Below are 23,100 nucleotides of genomic sequence, written 5' to 3' on the forward strand. Positions count from 1 at the left end.
AGGCACCTGTTAGATTTTAAAAGGAACGCAAATGGCCAACAGAGCAGCCGCAACAGAAAATTTGTGCTCAAGCTGTGAGGTCCCAGAAGCTTGGTTTGCACACTGTAAACCTGCTTGTCATTTTGCGAAAACCTAGCTAAACATGAGATGTTGATTGTACTGCGTGCGTTGACAATTCAATTCGCAAGTTCACTTGCGACGAAAGCCCTAAATAAGTGATCCGAAACCGTTATTCATCAAACCTTCCTTCAGAGTCGCTAAAATCTCATTTAAAAGAGCGGTTACATTTATATCTCTGCGCTGATCAAAATTCAGTAATTTTATGTTGCCGTTTGAACACACAAAAAATATCGTAAGCTCTTAGGAGAAATTTCGGGGCAGTTAAGTAGTGTTACCATTTCAGAGCATCCCACAAATGCAAGAATGCGTCATGCTACCAGTGAAAGCGATTGAGATTGCCGTTGTAAACTGAATTTCAGAGATCGAGGCTTCCTGATTTGTTTCTATTTATGCTTTTATTGAAGGCTCAAAGCCATAGTCGGGAAAGATCGAGCTTGCTACGAGCCACAGCGTACAAGTTCATTGTCACAATTACGGCCATTCTGAGATTCCCGATGAGTCGTCGCTTTTTTTTGGCGTAGTAATGAAAACTAACTGCCGCTTCCATGCTATACATTGAACGTTGAGGAACTGAACTACAGCATACCACTCTTGTTTGCACCTTTCGTGCGCACATACGGCGAGAAAAAGGCACGAATCGCGCCCACAGTGTGCATTCTTACGGGCCGCTCAGCGGAGCATCCACACTAGCAGCGCGACGCTGTCGCCACCTACATGTCGAGCTCGCGGCGAATACTACATGCCGCTTGAACCAGAGTTACTCTGGCTTGAACTATTGGCAGCTTCCCGCTTTTCTGTGCAATCCAATCCCATCCAAGGTGCTCATACCATGTTATGTATCTTCAATGCGGTAAAAAGCACTAAAGAACTGGGACATGAGGAAAAAATTACACCATCTTCCCGAGGGGAACCCTGAGGTGATGCGAAGCATCGCAGAGTTTCAAGCCAAGCCAATCGAATCCAATCCAATCCAATGCCCCTCGTGAGAGAGGCTGCGTTCCAATTCGCGGACAGCTTCGTAGACAGCCTACGAAGCAGTCTAACTAGACGTCTAAAGGAATAAAATTGGAATGGCGCCGCGGTCGCAAGCGCTACGCCAGCGCAGACGACAGCGTCGTAGCAGACATGTTGAGTTGCACCAACCGCAAGCTTCGTAACTAATAATACCGTTGTTATTACAAACGTTAAGTAATTTAAAAATTAAACAAAGTCATCAGCATCACTAGTAACTTATACCAAATATTTAAATACAGGAACAAGTGCTTTTATTTCAACATTAATACGCAAAAAGGTAGCGCTGGCATCACTTATTAGTTTAGACAGGAAGGTAGTCTGCATCGTTGCTGACTTCGATGCTGTCTCCTCAAAGCAGTCTTCGTTGACTGCTTCGTTCGAATGGGAACGGGGCTTAACATGGCGTACTGTCCGCGAAGACGGCAACAAAGCTGTCTAAACGGTAAATTGGAACACACCCAGAGTGTTCGCTATCGGAGAGGAGAGGGGTTGAGCGGTGGAGAGCGCAGCTGGTGCGGCGAGGAGAATGGGGGAGGGGTGGACGCCGACAACGCCGGATGGATGCAGGGACAAGGCGAGTGAATGAGATGCGTCGCATCTAATAAAGCCAAGACACGACAGACACTCCTTTCTCTCCTCATGCCCCAATTCTTTAGCCCTTTTTAACTTGCCGAAGTTCTATCAACAACTTGCCCAAACCTCTGCGTTGAATAGTCTGATGATTGTGGGGTTAAATGCACTGAAGCCACACCTGGGCCATGAGGTGCGCCGTAGTGGAGGGCACCGGATTAATTTTTGCAACCTAAATCTCGACACATGGTTGTCTTTGTGTTCCACTTCCACCTAAAAAGGAGCAGCCACCCGGATCGAACCCGTAATCTCCTTGTGCTCAGCAGCACAACGCCTTAGCCACTGAACCACCGCCGGTGGCGGGTGCGTTGAATAGTTGGCGGAGCGTCCTAGCAACAGCAATGTCCATAGCATTGCAGAGCTGCCATCTGTGTCGTATCGATGGCCAACCTTGCGCATAAATTTGTATCGGTTGGCCTCAAACGGGGCCAGAAACCCATCCAAAGAAGTTAGGCTAAGGTTCACGTCAATTTTTTGTAAGAGATGGGAAAGAAAACAGTTAGGAAAAACATTGAAATATAAAAGTAGGGTCAGCAAGAACAATGGTGGTAGGGAGGAGGAGGAGGAGGGAATTTGTTGATGAAGGTATGGAACTTGGCGGTCTTGGGTAATGGGGTTAAGGATGGGAAGAAGTGGGTGACATGAGAAAGCTTGCCTGTTGCCACAACGAAGGAATGAAGGGCATTGAGCAGAGGTTGAGGGGGGTGGGGGGGGATTGCAAGCCATATATTGCCAATGGAAAGAACAACGGATAGGTGGTGGGGCCAATTAAGCAGCTTCTGGGTATGTGTGGTGCACTGAGGAAAAGCTGAGGCAGTTTAAAAGAAAGCAGTGAGTAGCTTCTGGATCGTCACAGAAAGGGGATGTAGCCGGGCCGCGTCTGTGAGCATACAAAATTTGAAGGGATTGTTGCCGTGGGATTGTTACATTTCATTGTTACCACACTGAAATCAGTGGGGATTGTGACTGAGCGTTTCCGAGATTCCCAATATAGTTGCTTTTATGAATGAGAAAGGTTGTTCAGGAGATAAAAGAACATCCAGCCCACATCTTTGGGTCACCACCATTTGGTGTGGGAATTATGAGTTGTTTTGAAAGCGTCCATTCCAGTTCATGACGAAGTTCTCATTTCTAGGCCTCTGACGTGCGCAGAAGCCTCATCTTTATGAATGCTTCATTTTTGTCACTCTCACTACAGCTTCAGCCCATCTGGAACTACTGGGGTCAGGATGACCTCTTTACCATGCTCAAGGAGTTCCTCTACACGTTGTACTTTAGGTGAGCAGCATCCGTTTCGGTACTCGCACTCATTTCGAGTAAACGAAAGAGAAAAATGAGAAGGGCTTTTAGTCTGTATGTGGACTGCCCAGAAATTTCCACAGACTTTGCGTAAATGCACGCAATAGTTTTCGTGTGCGTGTGAGCCTCTGAGAACACGTTTGCACACTGCCGACGTAGAAACCCAGCAGCATTTAGTGCCTCGACATGTGGGTAACCGTTTGGCCAGAACTGTCTACGTTTGCATCTATCTTTTCTCTAAAGAAATTGACGTGCTTAATGACATGTTGTTTACTACATGTGCCCCTTTGTTTTGTGTGCGAAACATATCTTTGCGAACCCATGCAACTCTTTTGGTGTTGCTTTTCTCAAGTGAAACTAAGCTCGTAACCACTGTATACTAGTTGCAAAAGCACCACAGCTGATGTATGCCCAACTTTTTTTTTTATCGCAAAAGGAAAAGTTGGCACATTTTAGGCTGGAAACCTGCAAATGACGGATGGAAGTGAACATGTGTTACAGTTAAAAATGTTCTTTTGCAAAATGCCAGCAGTTGTCGACGAGCATGAAATAAGGGGTGCCAGTAGATCCCGTTTTAAACTGCAGTTTCGGAGCAGTCACTCTCCTGGATTCTGCAGTCTTCAGAGTTTCGCAGCCATGTAAATAGAAGGGGTATGGTTGCGGAAAAATGGCTGTAGCTCTCATTTTAATAGATCTGGCCTAAAACATGTTGCATCACGGATCGCCTCTAAAACTAATTCGCCACTGAATTTGCCGTAGTTCCACTGAAGCAAAATTTGCTGCTTGTCAAGCTCTACCGGCTTGCTGTTTGGAATGAGTTGGTAACAGACTAGTGGTTAATCAAGAATTTGGGGAGCCAAATAATTCTTTGCGTCTCTTGTGCAACCGTTTGGAGATCTCTTTTTTTTTTCTGTTTTTTAAATTTTGCTTTTCCCTGTCCGTTTCCTTCAGGTACCTCTCAGTTAATCCAAAGGACCGTCGTGTGGTGGTCGTCGAATCTGTGCTCTGTCCAACGCTGTTTCGGAACACAGTCGCTCAGGTGCTTTTTGAGCACTTCGAGGTAAGTCTGCCATTTTTGTATCGCTCAGATTTTTAATGGTATATAAAGATTTTTTTCTTTAGGAAATACCTGAGGATATCCTTAGGTATTTTTGCTGATACAATACACCTAGATGTGGTTGAGATACTAAAAAAGTTAAAGAGCGATGGTAATACAGTTAAACCTGGATGTAAGGAAGCTCTATGTAACGAAATCCTGGATTTAATGAAGTTTTCAATTCACCATTGCCAAACCCCTTTCAAGCCCAGTGTTTGCAACCTCTATGCAACGAAGGCGTTGCGACGAACTAATTCGCTATGCTGATGAGTCATTGTTTTTTGCCCCCCTTTTCTGAAAAATCGGTTGGAGAAAGGCACTAATATAACGAATTTCGTGTTCACTGAAAGATATACAGTGCTTTTCCTTGTGTGCGTACGGTGTCGGTTAGGTGCTAGGCCAGCCTGTCGGTGCGTAGTCGCGTGTCTGCACCGCTATCTGTGGTGTCGGTTCGTTGGTGATCAGTTCTGATGCCTGAAAATGGAAAGTTTAGTCTTTTCAAGACATGCTCGCAATTTTAAAATTTTCAACGACATCGTATCCGCCGCCGAGGACGAAGAATGTCGCCGTCGTGCGGTACGGTATCCGAGCTAGTACTACCCTCTTGACGATTTTGAGTACAGTACATAGAAAGAGCATCATCAAGTTCGTGAAAAATGCGCGCTTTCGGCGTGCGTTTGGTTCTGGAAGCATGTTTGGCACCAAAAGCGTCGAAAGGCAAAAGTTAACGATAAAGTTACATTTGCAAATATAGGGGTAAGTGACGTTGCTTCTGTGGAGTGCTGTGTAGTGCCCAAGTTCGTGCGAAAGCAGGAGGCTCAAATCACACAGTGATTTCGCAGTGATTTCATAGATGGACCCCAAAAGCCAACTACTTCCTTTTGGTTTCAGTGCAATATACTTTGTGCCATACCCAGCCGGATGATTGTGCGACCCTAGTGCAGTACTGTCGGGGAAAAAAACAAAAACAAAAAAAAAACCTCTGCGACTCTTATTTTGGCACGCATCAAAGTATTTTCGAGTGTACACAATGTCTGCCGTATGCCACCACCAAGAAACATGACTAGGCGATGGCGGTGAGAGCTCCATAATACTATCACCTGAATGCTAAAGTGCACCTAATGCACTGATAACTGTGTTTTCAGTTCTGGCCCACACCACATCTCTCCTGCCCATATTTACATCACTATAGCGTAGAATTCTAAAATTTTTTCCAGATTTCTCGCGTTTTTTTTTTTTTTCTTTTTCTTCGCCCAGTTAAATGTATTTTGTAGCTCGAGCGGAGCTGAGCAAGTTGCCAAAGCCAAGTTCTTTCAATTTAAACAAAGCTGTACTTAGTCTCCGTGGCCCCTTGAACCTTGTTACTGTGAAGGGGCTCCAATAAAGAAGTTCCCAGGATACTGTTTCTAGCTTTCTCTTCAACATTCAAACGTGACACTACAAAACCTTCCAATTCAGTTTTTATGCCCTTGCGAGGGCGTATTGTTAAAATATTTGTGTCGGCTAAGGCACTGCGCTGCTGAGCTCAAGGGTGTGATTCCCGGCCGCGGCAGCCACTTTTCTGATGGAGGCGAAAAGCAAAAATGCCCCTGTGTTCGAGATTTCGACGCACGTTAAAGATCTCCTGCAGGTGGTCAAAATTAATCTGAAGCCTTCCACTACGGTGCAGTTCATCGCCTGTGTAGCATTGGCGCATTAAACCCCACAATTAATCATCATTCAATCGAAATATTTGTCGTGCAGCTTTAATCACTTTTAGTGCAAGTGGCACGGTATGGCCAGTGGCGGCGATACCTGCGTTCGCGTTTTTGCTATTTTCTACGTCATGTTGGAAAAGCTATGCATAAGGGTGGCATATTGGTATTCTCGGTGATCTAATGTATCGATCCAGAGCAACTTGTATTTTGTCGTCAGTGTCCCTTTAATTAAGGGATCAGGTTGTGGTACTTACTGTGTCACATTTGGACCATCACACTGACGGTGCCGTGCTTAAAAATCCCTGCAGGTCCCTGGAGTGGTCTTTGTCCCCTCGCACCTCATGGCCATGTACACACTCGGGATCAACTCCGCCTTAGTGCTGGACTGCGGCTACTACGAGAGCGTATCGCTGCCCATATCCTTGTGGTTTGCTACCGGGCTGCCGAGTGGTCGTTGACCTCTCTTGCACAAGGGGGTGGAGAAGGACATTTCTGCACTCCTGATGAGGGAATAAGGTGTTGCCTTTGCTGTTGGAAGTGGGGCCCACATTTCTTGAGTGGTATACAAAATGTGTGCATTTATCGATTTTTGTTGTGGACCTTCTGAGAATGTCCAGAACAAAATGAGCGTTATTCTTCTTTGTTGCCAGGCAGGCGTACGGGAAAGCTACAGTGAACGAACAGCAGAGATATGGATGTCTTAACTCTGAGGTTACAAGATATCAGCGTTCTGGGAATCAGCTTGCATAAAAGACTCTTCTGAACAGTAGTAGAACACTTCCAGAAGATGAGCCAAAATTATTTTCTGGGCAATTTGCTTGAACAAGTCTGGTGGCTAAGAGTATTGCGAGACCACTGTTGTCTAAGCAATGCTTTTATGGTTTATACTAGATGTGCAGTTGCCTAATTTTAGCTACAATGTGTTGCCTGCCTATGCATGCGCGAGACGCTTTTGCGCGACACTTGTCTCCCTTGACTGCCTTTCATGTTCACATCTATGAAGGCGTCTGCATCCTCAGTGCCTGGCAAGCCATTCCTCTTGGGGGGCTGGCCATTCACAGGTGAGATAGTACCGACTCTCTTCACTGCTTCTACTATGTGTTCACTTTTTCAGAGTGCAAAATACAGAAGCCTCTATTAGTGCACCTATCTTATACTAGCGTGCTTTCCGTATGCATGAGTAGCTAAAACTGTCAAACGTCTGCTTCACAGTAGTGTTCCACATTAAGGAAGGTCTGTAGAGCTTGTAATTGTTTTAGTCGGCGATGTTTTGCGGCTCCCTTCCTAAAAGCTTGCGCTGTAGCTGCGAACAAACAAATATGATTACCATGAAAATACCAGGTCTTGTACTGCAGTTCTTAGAAATGATTCGTGGTTTCAAGCAGCGCAAACAAGGTGACCCTCAGCAGGGAGAAAGGAACGGAGGGAATGTGCGGTGTACAGTAGCGGACCAATTTTTCGGACCTATAGAAGAACGAAAAATAGTCCAAATAAAAGAGCAGTCCGAAAAAATCCGTGAGCCATTACTCCTATGGGACAACTGGCGTTTTTTTGGAAGGTCCGAAATATCCAGCAAGTTCAAATCTCCAGAGGCCAGAAAAAGCGGTCGGCTCACTGTATTGCTGTTTTGTGCTGCCTGAAACTGTGCACCTACTCCAACATGTTTAACTATTTGCTATGCCTAAAAAAATGAACAAATGAAGCCAACTTAAGTCTACGTGCTTCGTCCACAACTTGCTTGAAGTTTGGCTTGCCAGTTTTGCCTGGAGCATTGCCTTAAGTTTTCTTGTTTCGTTCCTTGGGTAACACCATAGGGCGAGTTGTTACCTTCTCTTCACGATTATATTTATTCGTTTGCAACTACAGTGAAGGCATATTGTCGAGGCTGAACAGTGACGAAAGCTATGAGAGAGTGGGAAAAAAAGGGGGCATCAAATGTGAAATTTCACTGCAAGTGTCACACTTCGATCCGTGCAGTTAATTTCTTGCTGTTATTCCGACAGGCCATTCTGGAATCGTAGTTCTATAATTGCACTGGGCTTGCAGCTCAAAATTCGAGACTGTTACGAATTCTAGTTGGCCGTTTAGTTTTCTTTCTTTTTTTTTTTTCCCCTGTCAAGTCGTTTTTTAAACTCTGCGGTGCTTTTCTTGCCTGCTGTTCCATCATGTCAGCGGTACAGGTGCATCTTTCTGGAGGAAATGAGCTTAACTTGCGTCGTTGTGACTTTTCTTGTTCCAGGCGGATAGAGTCGGAGTTGATGCAACTGGGTACAGTTCGAGGTTCCGCAGACGGTGACTACCCCCTTGCGGACTTGCTGACCGGTGAGCAATTCGCTGGGACTGGCGTCGCAGAGAGGGTGATGTGCTAGCTCTTTGACTACCGCGGAGAAATACTGAAACACTCATGTCTACAGTTTAGTCCACTTATAACAATATCCAAGTGCCAAGGAAATCCCATCGCTATAACTGATGATTGTTATATGTGGGTTGCGAAATAAAAAGACGAAACAGAGCTCAAAACATTTTATTCGCATGCCAGCAAGGTTGTACTACTACTAATTTGCGGAAAAGAAGCCACAGTCGGTCACCTTTGTTTGCCGGTGTGGGAAGCTAGCGCAAATCTTTTCCAAGGGCATCTATAGGTGCTTCACCTAGCTGAGGTAAATGTCCTTGACGGAAACAAAGTCCCCGAGGGACTGTGTCACATATTGGGCCTCCTACGAAGACACTACCTGAGTACGCCGCACAACCGCGCCATTATAAAGTCATCACTGTTGCATTTTCGGTGCACAATATAACCAGACTCAATCGTTATATCCGATATCGTGGCACTGGAGCATTGTAATAAGCGGTTTATTTCACCATAGAAAGAATACAAACGTTGACGGTGCCATAGCTGTTCATCATTATATCCGATATATTGTTATAAGTGGACTTGACTGTATAAGAAAACATTTCTTTTGCTAAAAATAGTGTACCATATATTTGACAGGTGAAACTCGTATGTTGTCTTTGTTTCCATTTTGGACCCCAATTGGGCCTAAAAAAATATGGGAAAAATAAGTCGTGAAAGCAGGAACTGAACTCAAACAAATGTCTAAAAAGAAACGATTGATAGTACACCGTACACAACGTGCGGAATGGTCGTGGCTGTTTAGCTCCCTGGCTCGTTTGCAGCGTTTGAACACCAAGATTCCGTTGATGGCTTATGAATGGGTGAAGTTTTGTTGGAAGAGGTAAATAATTTAGTTTCATTTTGTGAAAAAAGTGAAGATAACTGAGAACTTCAGCTCAGTGAAAGGCCAGCTAGATTCTACTGGCCGTCCGCCAATGCTTTTGTGACATTTTCCGTTGCATTCACCCATCTGCTATCTGTATGCTCCATGCTCCATTGGCTCTGAGTAGTTAGGCATCCCATCAACCTTCTTGATTTTTTTTTTTTTCCGACATCATTTTGGTCTTGATGTCCATGCCTGGACATTTGAGGTCCACAAAAGGTGCCAAAAGTACCAACATTTTTTCTCGCTGTGACCATTCCATTCATTTGCGTATGGTTTTGTGCTTCTTTTCAGAGTCTGTGAGGGAAGCTGTCTTGGAAGACATCAAAGGTGAGACTCGCTGCTACAGCGGGCAGTTTGTCAACTCGCGTGTCAAGTTGCATCTGCATTCACTCACTAGAGAGTTGAAGTGGACTACAACTCGAGCATGTTGCTTTATTCTTACTCATATCCAGTGCCAAGACAGCTGCCAATATTGCGCAGTTTTGATACACAGCTGTTTTTCTGCGCCAAGCTGCTCCAAAAAGCATAAAAATTGCAAATATTGCACCAGGCTGCTCCAATACATCCTGATAAGCAAGGATTTTGACGCCCACGTCAGGTTCAATAAGGGAAAAATGGTGACGACAACATGATTTTCCAAGCAGCCCCAAGGTGACGATGTTTTTGATTGATCCATCGATCAGTCAAAACGGGGTGATCAGATAGCAAAAAATGTCCCAAAATTTTTTTTTCTTTTTTTAAGGACATTTTCGAATGGCACGTTATCGCAGTGATAATAATGCTTGAGGATGTGTGCCATGTTACGGGAAGTTGCGCGGCTCAAAAGATGGAGTTCATTGACAATGATGACTTCACCGTCATTCGTCCCTGATTGTGAAGCGCGTCTATAATCAGTGTTCATGAAGTGAAATATTGGGCTCGTTGCAAAGTCGTAAATGCCAAGTTATTGCTGTGTTTGGAGATGAGCTCACGAGCCGCGAGAAGGGGATGATCGACGTGCCAAAAGTTGCAGCGCAGGCTGCATTGCCGCAAAGTGTTCGGGCAGCGCCCCATAGCAGGACTGGTTACTATTGCATGCGAGTAATAATAATTACTCTACCTGAACTAAAATTTAATGCTCAAGGCAAGGTGGCTGAACATAGCAACGGTACTCAAATTACGATTGTGGTGAACGTGCACCTTGGGGATGGTGAGGGGAGGACTGATGGGGTGTAATGATCGTCACCTCATTTCGCGCAACTTTTGCCGCGGCTGTACACTTGTTTGTACAATGCAGTGTGGGATTACAAAAGTAATAACTTCAAAGTTCAAATGATAGTAAAAGCACCTCGAGGTTGCAGCAGTCCTTACTTTGATAGTTGGAAACGCTCTCCATTGTCTATGTATACAGGCTCAATAAAATTTAAGAAGTTTTTAAGATGGTAGGGCAGTTCATACTTTGTGATATTCTGTGAAAAGTAATCTTTTTTGAAAGGCTGTTTCACTGTTTGTAGTACAAACTGACTAAAAGGGGTACTCCCCCCCCCCCCCCCCCTCCCCTGAGTTGCTACAAATTTGAGTTTTTTTAGGCTCCTAAGCTGGCACATCAAATGTCCTCAACTGCTCCAAGCTGGGGTTCTTTTACTCCAAAATCAAGATTTTTTGCTTTGAAAACTGCTCCCAAATCCTGTCTCACCCCTGTACATTGACTCACTGTTTGTGACAATGCTTGTTTGTGACACCTCTTTTTTATGCTAATTTATTTTGCCTATGAGAGATTTGTAGACATCGCAATAGCAAAGTGATGAAAAAGCCTGCAGGTTACTTTTAAGACATCGATTTTGTCTGCCTTTAAGGGGCACTAAAGGCAGAACAGCTATTTGTTTCGAAGGTTATACATCTCAAAGCTCTCTTAGCTGTTGTTCGACAGCTCCTGTTGCCTTGTTTGCTGAGAAATAAATAACTAAAGCTGGCATTTCTCTCAGGTGTATTTCTATTTCTTCACAGCTACATAAAGGACCTCACAAAGGGCTCAGAGCAAACTGGTCCCCATTTTAAACTTAGTCAATCATCACCATGTTCCTGAAAGCTTGTTCTGATTTACTTTTGTTTTCGTCTAGAAGGATGAAGCTGACGATGATGAAGTGTCTTTTAGATGCCATCTTTTACTGCTTCGCCGTTTGACGGTGCTTGTATTCAAGGCGAAATATTTGAACGAAACCAAAACTTACCCAAAGCCTACCCTCTGTGCTGAGGCAGCCTTTTTTACAGTGTTTGCTGGCTGAGAAATCATAGTACTCAGATGTGAAGGGTGGGGGGGAGGTGGCAGGCAGGGATTGTTATAACGCTTTTGACATTTTCGGCATCAATAAGCGACTGCTACTGCTGGGAGTGGTATGTTGTATTCTCAGAACTCAAATGTACCGAAATGGGCCTTGCTTTTACATTTTACTGTCCCTTTGAAACGGTTTGGGGGGACAAAGAAGTCAGTACTAACTTGCTGGCTGTTGATGGAGGAATGAGGTCTCATTTTTGAAATTCTTTTTTCCAAAGTTCAACGTTTCTCAAGTTTTACTTAAAGAACCAAAAAATGAAGGCCGAACCTGCAACTATGTTTCAGCTCATCACTGGTCAGGTTTGTCAACTATTCACTAGAGTGGGATAGCGGTGATTACAATTAGAGCCAGAAAGCTTTATAAATTTATTTACCTCTCTTCAGTGCTTCAGCAAGTGTTGCTGAAGCAACGCCTTGCAGAATGATAACATGCCAGCCTTTTTTTAACTCGTGGCTTCGTTAACTAACCTTTTAATCTTCAATGAAGATGTTTCATTAAACATCGAGTTTCATTGTTTCATAATGTTTCATTAAACATTAAGAAGATGCCACTTAGGTTTAATTACTCTGTAGGCAACAAGCAATAGCCCGCACTACGAAGCTCGAATACCTTGCTGTCACCATATCGAGTAACCTCAATTGGAAGGATCATGTAAATAACAGATATGGATCTGCTGAGCGAAAACTTGGATTTTTGAAACGAAAATTGGTGCATGCAACACCTGCAGTTAAGACAGCCGTCGTACGTCCTTCTTTGGAATATGCTAGTGTTATATGGGACCCTCACCAGCAGTATCAGATTAGCCAACTTGAACGCATACAGAGACTTGCCGTGTGGTTTATATTTTCAGCGTATCGCAAAACACAGTCCGTAACCACGTTGCTTGCTAGGGCAAATTTATCAACACTGGCAACGTGCAGGAAAATCGTACGACTGAAGTTTTTGTAACAGCTGTCTACTAACAAATTCAATTTAGTTCAGTTGCGCTATTTGTCCCGCCCTGGCAGAGTCTCTCCCTGTGTGAATCACCCGTATGTTTTTACGCCTTACAATGCCAGAATGGATGTTTTTAAATATTCTCCCCTTGTTAAGACAATAGAAGACTCGAATGCACTTGATGCACAGATTTTTGATGACTCAATGACTGTAGAATCATTTGAATGCAAGTTGGAAATGTACCTCTCGTGATGTGTTTATTTTGTTTCATTGCTTGATGTGTTGACGAAATGTGTGTACCCTCCCACCTTGTACCAGCCCGAAAAAGGGCTAACAGTATCCAAAATAAATAAATAAAATAAAATGTCATTTACGGTGTTTAATGCCTTCTCATTGGCCAAATAATGGGATATAGATTAAGTCCATTACATTTAAAGGAAAGGTAAGACAACCACGAACTTACTTTTCTGTTCACACACTAGCGTCTCCGTTGGGAGAAGGTCCTTCTGACTGTATATCTTGAAGGAGTGAATCCAGGCATTGCAGGGCTTCGCTCATCAGTGCCCAGTATTCTGTGTGATGTGAGAAGGAATACTGCAGCTAGGTCTTTAAAAAAATATATGCAGTGAATCTTGTTACAGCTAAGCTGTTTGTGGCTGGGTTCCAACCAAACCTGCATCTGTTGACACAGCTGCGTAGAATAGCCATTTTAGTCTCCAGGGCTAGTGTAAAATGCCCCGTAGGTCTCAATCTAATGTAGATATCTTGGAAAAAAAATCGTGCTGAAATTGGCTGCTAAGATGGATGTGTTGTTGCGGCAAGTTTTATTTACTTGTCATGGTTAGTTATTCACAGTGAAGTCTTAAACGTTACGGAATTCCCGTCTGCTATAAATACATGGCTGTGTATGGAGAGAGAGTATGGTTACAGAAAGCGGCTCTAACCGTTGTTTTACTGAAACCAGCCTGAAAACAAAGTATATGAGAAATAATTTAGAAGAGTCAATTGAAATGGTGTTGTGTGTGTTTGTCATCATTTTATCCATATTGTAAGTTAACATGCGTAACTGAACATAGTCATTCACCAATACAGCTTTGCTGGTCTTCCATCTCCACAGTTTAGTGGAATAGCTCTAAATTTACCCCCTCCCTTTTTTTTTCTTCTTTCCGTGCCACTTTGCAGTTCGCACGTGCTTTGCGACCTCCCACGAGCGGGGGCAGAAGCTCCAGGTGTGGGGATTTGCGCGCGATCACAACGCTACGGTTATACCGGTGAGTGTAACGTTGTGCACATCACACACGCTAACACACGTCTAGCTGGTCTTGGTTCTTACGTACCGTGCTGGGCATTAGACATACGAGCTAGGATTTGTCCAAGAAGTTGTCGTGCCTTTCACTCACAGCATGCTTTACAGCTCCACGCGTCATGCATCATGTTTTAGTTCTGAGAAAAAAGTTGTCTTGTTACTTCCTTTAGACCCCTTTTTGCGTTCCTAGTTTTTGGCCTGTAGGGGTCACAGCAATGTAGTATAGGAAGTGTGACATGCAGCGTCCTCTTCATCTCCCAGAATCCCTCAGTTGCCACTGCTGGGAAAAAAAAAAAAAAACTACTCGCCATATAAGGAGCTTGCGCTCACAGAGCCCAAATTGCATAGATTCCCTCGCTATCTCCTCTGCTAGACAGACTTAGCCCCATTCAACACTTTTTTTTTTTCGCACTTCAATGTTTGAATCGATGGTAGGAAAATTTTTGTTGAATGATGAAGAGGCTTTTTTTTTCTCCCCATAAAAGGACTTTAATTAACTTGCTCTTTTACTGTACTTCTCAAACTTTTCTCCCTTGGTAAAGCCTGCGAGGTCACGGTGAACTGCGCACAATTCAGCGCTACTATAGCAGGCAAGCTTCTGAAAGTTCACCGTGTTTCGTGGTTAATTGGTTTCCCACTTACTTCGAGGTTTGTTTGAGGTTTGAGGCAGTTGCTTTTCCTACACATGATTGGTGTCCTTTTCTAAGAGTGGGTTGTTTATACAGAGTTCATTGCATTTTTTACTGCACTGTTTGCAGTAAAATTCTTTTGTTTATTCGGGGTATGACATTGTTAATTTAGGTGACAAAAATGGGGGGCTTGTTGGTGTATGTATGTGACCAGCTTTTGGGGGAATGTTTAAGTATTTTGATTGTTAATTCATTGCTTTCATGAGTCTGCCGTCTAAAGTGCAGTTTAGCGGACCTCTTATTTGCTTTATGTAAAAATGATGGAATTGCATTTTTATTATCAAAATTACCCAAATTATGCTTGTCATACCTACAGTTGTTAGTACCAATTTGACCACTCGAACAGAGAAATAAATGGCTTGGCAGCATTGCATCTAGGCTGTGCAATGAACTGAGATCTTTGCACTGTCATCAATATTAACCATTTTACAGCCCCCCAAAAAACAAGAATTTCGTCACGCTTGACTGTTCGCATTTCAGTTAAAAGTCATCCTATAACATCAACGTTTGTTCATCGTTTTCAATTACCCTAGTTCATTGCACACCTTAATGTTTAAAAAAAAAAAAAGGAGTGCAGAAAGTTTTTAATGGAAAAATATCGGTCTATTTGTGCAATTCAAATCAGCACGAAATGAAGGTTTCTGGAAAACGAGAAATAAGTCCTCAGAAAAAATTGATTTCACTAGCAGAGATCTCCATGAGCTGTCATGAAAACAATAAAAGTGACTTGCGAACGGTGCCAGATAGACGTGATTTCTTCCTGCACTAAAGTTCTGGGTGTCTGCAGATTCTTCAAGGATTAAATATAAAAAATTACAGGGAAGGCTTAGACGTTTCTAGGAACGTGAAGGTGAAAGCCTCTGGCGGGACCTTCTGATGATGCGCTGTTGAACTTTCTGTTGAACTGTCATGTTGTCCTCACTAGGCCACTGCCACAGCTGCATGTATAGCCTCTCCCTCTCAGTAGTGGTTGTTGCAAATGGCCTTTCAAGCTGCTGTAGCCTTCTCCTATCATGGTGTGCTTTCTCGGTCTTTCCCTCCTGTCGCTAGAGCCTTACGCGCTGTCACCCATAGCGATGTTAAATGGAGCTCTGAATATACTATGTGTGTCCACAATGTCCTACGGTCCGTTGCCTTCTCTCAAACCCCTCCTCCGGCCCTGCGTTGTCTCTTTCGTGCAGTCCACCCCGATATTTTGTGATTGTCTGTGCAATTCCGGGGACCTCGGAGCAATTTTCTGTACCTCACGTGCTCCGTGAAAGATGGGGATCTAGGACTTAAAACTGCATGCCTTAAAACTGCATGGCTTTCCCTCAGGATCCCCCACCACCACCCCCGGATGTGGAGTATCCGTTGGATGGCGACAAGATCATCACCATTCCTGGAACGCTGAGGTAGGCAGTGTTGTTGCTGCGCTTTGCTCAGACCCGTGCCCACAAAAACACATTTTAACCCTGTGTCAGGGCTGCTTTTTCGGAAGCAAAGCTTGGTGTGGGGCTAGGTGGTAGGCCGTTAATTAATTAGGCAGAAAATGGCGCCGATTCACCACGAAAGCAACACGTGCACAAGAAAGAACCAAATTTCAAGGTTAGGTTTAGTGAGGCTTCACAACGTTGTCAGGCTGGCAGGTCAGTTAGTTGTCAGTCAGTTCTATGTGCATTGCACTTACCAGGCTTCCAAAATGACTCGCACGACACTTGGCACGTCTTGCCAATCCATTTCTCTGCTGTTAGCTTGCCAGTGCATTTTTCACCCTTTTGCATTACACCACGTTTGTTGTACTTTGCACCCATCCATAAGCTGTCTTTCGTCCCACTTGTGGCGTATAAGGCACGCTTGTTTCCAATGCTATGAAATATTCACGTGGTCTTTTTACTGCTGGCGTCCTGTCTTTGTGCCAAATTAGCGCCATTCGCAGTTCGGTACTTTCACCCTGTGGACTTTCCAGTGTATCGTCACAACCGACAGCAACAAATTTAGTGGGCAGGGTGGGACGAGGGGAACGGCTTCTTGAACCCCCATTGCTCACTCGAGAGGGCTGTTTCTTGGTTTGCTCAGCACGAAAAACTATTTTTTTATATAAAAAGCAAGCTGTCTCGGTGATGAAGTGCAGCTTCCACACATAAAAAATGTAAATGAGCGAGCGTAAGCAAAGTAATTCCGTTACCCTGCCAATTTTATCGGTTAGTTCCAACGGATAATCGAGTTATTGAAGAAAACAAAGGAAAAAGTGGTGACTGCGCACACATTTCTGGCGACACCTCCATTACGACACAAAATCTTGTTTTGCACAATTCGTGGCCACCGACATAAACCAATGCCAAGAAACATGACTGGGCAGCTGTACTGGGGCCTGTATAGTTCCGTTTGATCGTATCGCTTCAATGCTAACGTGCAGTTGCCACACCGAAAATAATGTGTTTTAGCACTGGCTCATATTCTGTCCTCCTGAGTCCATATTACCTCACCATAGCAGGAAATTCATAATTTCTTTTGACTTTTTCTTGTGTGTTTTCCAGTTTGAAAGATGTCTTGTGGGGCTGGAGGGGAGCTGAGTGAGCTAACAAAAGGGAATTATTCCAAATTGAACAAAGTTGCATTTTTTCATTTTTTTTGTCCTGGCTCCTTTGAGACTCTAACTCAAGTTTTGAGAGTTATTCTCTCTCTCTCTCCCTCTCTCTCCTCTCTGTAGGGAGTATGCAGCGGAGGCCCTGTTTGAACTGGATGGGGACATGAAGTCCATTGCGACTTTGCTGCTGGACTCCATCATCAAGGTGGGTAGACAATCTGCATGTGGATGACGGGTGAGGGGAAAACAAATGCGTTTTCCTTGATTGATTGATTGTGGGGTTTATCGCGCCAACGCAACGCAGGCAATGAGGCGCGCCGTAGTGGAGGGCTCCGGATTAATTTTGACCACCTGTGGATCTTTATCGTGCGCCGAAATCTCGTACACACGGGCGTTTTTGCTTTTCGCCTCCATCAGAAAAGCGGCCGCCGCGGCCGGGAATCGAACCCGCGACCTCGTGCTCAGCAGCGCAACGCCTTAGCCACTGAGCCACCACGGCAGGTAAATGCGTTTTCCTCATGCTCAAGACCAGCGACAACCATGTGGTGGTGACACCTGCGGTGCACCACACAGCACCCTTCACCACATTCTCGCCCTCTCTCTCTCTCTCTCTCTCTCTCAATGCCCGTGTGTACGAGATTTCGGCGCACGTTCGAGGTCCCCAGGTGGTCAAAATTAATCCGGAGCCCTCCACTACAGTGCACCTCATTGCCTGCGTTGCGTTGGCGCGTTAAACCCTACCATCAATCAATCAAATCAATCAATCTCTCTCTCTCTCGTCTACATCTACTGTGGCACATAGAAAACTGAAACAGTGATTTTAGTCTTCTCCTAGACTAAGGTACAAGGTAAGAACGGCAATAGTTCATGCAGTGTATCATTTCGCTGAAACGACAAACCCGGACGTCGACATGCGAATGCATTTCGAAACGAAGTTGCACTTACAGTGTGACATCTCCTTCTGCCCTAGTTTGTTTGCTGTCACTGCAGTAGCTTCTAAGCAGATATAGTACGAGAACTCCCAAAAAATGACTCGTGCCACATTCAGAATACTTGCAGTAATGCAGCCTTTGCACCTCACGGAAGGACAGCCGGCAGCGATGACTTCTGTTGCACTTAAGTTGTACCTGTGTGTAGCTTCGAAGAGGCTCTCAGGAGTCGCACACTTGAACAAAAAGTTGGGCCAAACGAGAGGTCTCTGAAAATGTCCTGCATTTCACAAGAGCAGGGGTGGAAAAGCTGCGTTATTTGCGCCATTGAGTGCCAAATGTGATTACCTGCACCATTCTGCACCGAACCACCCCCATTGCCAAACTCGCTTATCAGTGTCGTCATGCGTCGCAGAGCCCGCATTTAGCCACGAGGTACGACCACCATGATGAGGACCCCTGCCAAGAAACTTGGCTGAAACGTCGTGTTTTCGGTTTCAATGCGGTTATGTTTTCATTTACATATAGCCATGGGCAGCTATGGCAGTTGGATTTTGCTTAGCTGTAAGGCCGCAGGCACTACGCGCCTTCTCCGCCTTCACTTTGGATTTCTTCGTGCCGCATTTGCACAGTTCTTGTTTGCCGGTGCTGGCTGCTGCCCACTAGCCACTTGAAAATGACCAAAAGGGAGTGAAATGTTTTTGTGTCACATCGGAAACACGTAGAAAACAGAATACTATTTGTACGAGAGGTTGTAGTTTATTGGAGGCAAACTTCAATTTAGTCGGCCATTTTCAACGAGCGTAGATGCACGTATTGAACAAGCAGAGTCTTGGATGATGTGCCCACGCTTGTTCAGTCGGTTCGCCTTTGTTGTGCGGTGATGACTCATTTTCACCTGTTACTTCGAGATTAGGGTTTGCTTATGTGGAGTGCGGTTCAGCTCTATTGATGCCTTCTGACACGCTCTCGTTACGTATACTTCCGTGTCCATTCATCAACTCTCAGAGTCCCGCCCCGTACGAAGACGAAGCAGCTATGTTCTGCTTTGCATGCACTGAAACTGCTGTTTAATAGAAAAAATTAAAGCAAACGCCTTGTTTTACGGGTTTACGGTTGTTTTACAGTTTAGGGTGCCTCTATTCATGTGCGTCCGCTGTATGGCGGCGCTGGCATTGAGTCATCCTACACGAGTTCGCTTAACACTGCCGTCTCTTGGACGCGAAGTGAGGTCTTATGCCTCACCCCATCGACTCTGCACGTGAGGTTTACTCTTTGAACGGGGATAGCGCAGTGCACTCACTGGAGCCAAAGGTAGATAACTGTGCATATTGTAGCTGGGCCTGAAGGTCCCTGATTCGGAGTAGGTTCTAGTGCGTGCTAGAATGCCAAATATAGTAGATAAGTAAATAAAACTTCATTGGCAGGGGGCTGCCTATGCCAGCTCCTTGCCAAACGGCCTGTTTGGCTGCTCCCAGGACAGCTCCCAAACACATGCGCCCCATTCTACCCCTGGGAGAGGTCAGACTTCTAAGACGCCCACTCGCAATGAAGCGCAGCATACTTGCCAAATGCTGTGGTACTACGCAAAACTGCTGGGGATTTATTGCACTTTGCAGAGATGCGGTTTGTGCGGACATACAGAAAGGATGACCAGGGTGACAGTTGCGCTTTTCCGTGCAACTTTGCACATTCCGCGACCACTGTATGCGCTTATCCGACCCACTGTAACAGTACATGGCAAAAGTAGCACTGGGTGAAAAATCTCAATAACTCAGTCCTCGATGCCGTTTGTCCTACGTTTTATTTTTGCATTGTTCTCAAGTGGAGTGGACAAAAGAAAAAAAAAATATCATGTGGGGATTGCCGAATACTACATCGTTAACTAAGCTGCTGTGCTATGCACCAAGCTCCTCTCAAGTTGGCTTCACTAGGGCTGGAATGTGTTGCTGGAAAGACATGCCAGGCACCATATATGCAGCTTGATACTCCAGCAGGAAGGCCCTACGGCCTTTTATTAAATACTTGCTTAAAACTATATGTATTCCTATGAGGCTCTGTGCACAGAGCCCATTTGAAAGTTGGTTTCACAGCGTCGCACATGCATTGCTCAAAAGACACTCTTTCCAGGACAATACAAGGAATCTTTTATCATAGTATAAAGGCTGTGGTCCCTTTTATTAATTGCATTTCTGTAAGCAACAAAAATGGGACACGTCAAACATTAAAGCTGAACAGGCTGGTTTTTTAGTTGACTCCATCTAGACAGGATTAAGGATTTTTAAGTAAAATTCACTACTCTTTGTAAAGCAGGCCAGAACAACTTTAACAGATGCACTCGTACTGTGTTTCAGACAGAAAATTTGTGTTTCAGTAGCGGGCAATGTATAAAAATCTCTGCTTTTAAGAGTGAAGCTGTCTTGCGCTGGGTTCTGACCAAGATTACGTGCATCAATCGGGCCTCGTCTACAAAGAATTGCACACGCTCGCTGCAAAGCTTGTGTAAATTGTTCTGTAGCTCTCACTTTGATGTAGTTGTCTTGGAAAAAATCATACTGAAATTGGCCGCTAAGACGACCCTATCGTCACGTCGAGTTACATGTACCTTTCATGATTAGTTAATTCACGGTGAAGTAGTAAGCGTTACAGAATTCCCGTCAGCTGTCACTACATGGGCGTCTATGGAGGGAGTATGGTTGGAGAAAGTGGCTTAACTCTTGTTTTACCGAAACTTCTTGGAAGCAGAGTCTGTGAGAATTTATTTAGGATTAATTCTAAGGAAGTTGTGTGTACGGGTCTTTATAAGATCAATATAGTAAGTCAGCACTGGTGAATCCAGGGGGGGGGGGGGGGGGGGGGGGGTCCGGATGTCCCGACTCCCCCCCCCTTATTTTTTAAATTCATACCCAAGTCAAGTTGGTGATTTTTTTCTATTGCTTTTATTTCTGGCTTTCTGAATTTTCGCTGAATAAGCGAGGCTACTACTATCGTTCTCCTCATCACCATCACCATCATGCTCATCACCGCTGATAGGCTTACCCCCTCCTCAGAAAAAACCTAGATCCGCCCCTGTAAGCGACCATGCATAGCTGAACATCATCACCACCAATACAACTTTGCTGGTCTAGCACCTTCACAGTAGTGGAACGGCTCGAAATGTTTTGTTTGTTCTCCCTTGTCCAGGCTCCGATGGACTCGCGCAAGGTGCTGGCCCAGAACATCGTGGTGATGGGGGGCAGCTCGATGCTGCCGGGGTTCAAGCACCGGCTCAGCGAGGAGCTCAAGCACCTGGTCAAGGACCCCTTCTACGCACGCAAGATGAACATGAGCGTCTTCAAGTTCCACAGCCCACCCGCCAAGGAGAACTACACCGCCTGGCTGGGAGGTAGTACTCGAACGGGGCCGGAGGGGGCGAGGGAATTATCTCTTGTACACCTCTTCTAACCCTTTGAGGGTCGAATTTTTTTTTAAAAAAAACCTTTCCCAGATGGTCAAATTGCTTGATTGCGGATTTTGAATGTACAAAATGTGTAAAGTCAGGAATAAATTAAAAAAAAAAATCAGGAACAGTAAACAAGGAGAGCGAGAATACCTCGTGAGCATCGGTAAAAAGCCAAGAGCAGCACCAGTATGAAATCAAGTTTCGCGTGCTTCCGTTGCAATCACACAGCAAAACTGAAACCACAAAAGCGCGCTGAAACAGGCCTCATGGTGCGCTGAAGCTAGAGGGGCTTATTTCCGCAAGAAGGAGCACAATCAAACTTCCAATGCTTTTTGCAAGTCCTACGAAGTGACAGCACCTTCCAGTGAGCACGCGTCGGTGTTATGGCGCAAAATTTAGAACAGGTGGTCAAACCAAGCCTGTACGGCAAAGACCTTGCTAGATGGAAAACCACCGCCGTACATATACGTCAAAAACCCTCGAAGGGTTAAGAGTGACATGAAGATAGATTTCAGCTTTGTTTAATTTGATAGAACTAGTCTTCGGTAACTCACTCAGCTCCGCTGCAGCCACGAAAGACGTTCTTTCGACTGGAAATGTTCAAGAAATGCTGAAAAACTTTTCAAATTTCGCCATGCATTGGCGGAGTACGGCCAGGAGTGATTTAATGTGGGCCAGCACTGGACACGTAGTTGTCAGCTTGTTAACTGCATATTAGCGTTTAAGTGGTAGCATCAAACAGAACTAGTGCCCCCGCTACAAGCGCCAGGTCAGGTTTCTTGGTTGGGGGTCGCCAATCGCAACAACAAAAAAGAGTATTCTGTGACATCACGAAGGCATTGCCGGAAAGTGGGTGGGAGGTTGCCACTGCTCCATCTCTTTTTCTTTTTTAGTACATCAATTATTTATTTGAAGTTTGCGATTGAAATAGTCGGGCAGTATTTTTAATGGAGTATTTTAGCTTCGGGGCCCCTTTAAAGGCAAGTCTTTCTTGGACTACTTATTAGACAAGAGTGTCGCAGTCTGTCGGCCTGCCACTTTGTTCAGCTGCCTGGCCAAAAGACAGTCAAAGGAATGCTTGAACACAAAGTACATATAGGCAAGACTGGATGCAGGTTCGATTCCCAGCCGCCGCCGCTGCTTTTCTGATGGAGGCGAAAAGCGCAAACACCCGGGTGCTCGAGCTTTCAGCGGAAGTTGAAGATCCCCAGGTGGTCATCTCCACTCGGCACACCTCGTCACCTGTGTAGCGTCGGCACGTTAATCCCCTACAATCAATTAATCAATCAATCAATCAATCAATCAATCAATCAATCAAAATATAGGCAAGACTGCTCCAAGCGGCTAAAACTGCGGGTACGGCTCACATATCCACGCATGTTTGGCACAAAGGAAACATCAGGCAGATTTGATGTAAAATGTCAACACATAACTCAGAAGAGTGCCAACATTGTTTTAAGTAAAAATACACGTTGGCTCAGTTTTTACGATATCACTACGTGCAAAAATGGTATGGTAAAGAGGCAAGATGGAAGTAAGCACTAAAAAAAGAAATGACGACGCCTCAAGCGGTTCCGAGCACACTAGAAACAAAAGGTCCCAATGGATGGGGGCAAAGGCAGTGCAAACACGAGAGAATTGAGTTGAACAAGCCTCCACTGCATTCATCATGGAAGGAACAAGAGAGAAGATTCGGAGGGAAAGAGGAGAGGCAGCTAAATGGCATGGGCGGCAGCAGATGATGGTCTTTTGACGACGTTTGGAGCCATCACAGCAG

General features: G+C 44.8%; 1 protein-coding gene across 1 annotated transcript in view; it reads left to right on the forward strand.

Annotated features, from left to right (window-relative positions):
- Positions 1 to 23,100, forward strand: part of Arp10 (Actin-related protein 10) — a 30,472-nt gene that overhangs the window by 2,862 nt on the left and 4,510 nt on the right. The window contains exons 3-12 of the mRNA XM_077682045.1: positions 2,963 to 3,042; positions 4,015 to 4,123; positions 6,165 to 6,271; positions 6,849 to 6,917; positions 8,096 to 8,178; positions 9,429 to 9,464; positions 13,571 to 13,659; positions 15,701 to 15,777; positions 17,076 to 17,157; positions 21,065 to 21,266. Of these exons, the coding sequence (XP_077538171.1) occupies positions 2,963 to 3,042; positions 4,015 to 4,123; positions 6,165 to 6,271; positions 6,849 to 6,917; positions 8,096 to 8,178; positions 9,429 to 9,464; positions 13,571 to 13,659; positions 15,701 to 15,777; positions 17,076 to 17,157; positions 21,065 to 21,266 (934 nt within the window). The remainder of the gene's footprint in view (positions 1 to 2,962; positions 3,043 to 4,014; positions 4,124 to 6,164; positions 6,272 to 6,848; positions 6,918 to 8,095; positions 8,179 to 9,428; positions 9,465 to 13,570; positions 13,660 to 15,700; positions 15,778 to 17,075; positions 17,158 to 21,064; positions 21,267 to 23,100) is intronic.

The sequence above is a fragment of the Haemaphysalis longicornis genome, unplaced genomic scaffold (assembly GCF_048455015.1).
Source record: "Haemaphysalis longicornis isolate Haplotype H1 unplaced genomic scaffold, Haemaphysalis longicornis Haplotype H1 scaffold_8, whole genome shotgun sequence".
In the NCBI taxonomy this organism is placed as follows: Eukaryota; Metazoa; Arthropoda; class Arachnida; order Ixodida; family Ixodidae; genus Haemaphysalis; species Haemaphysalis longicornis.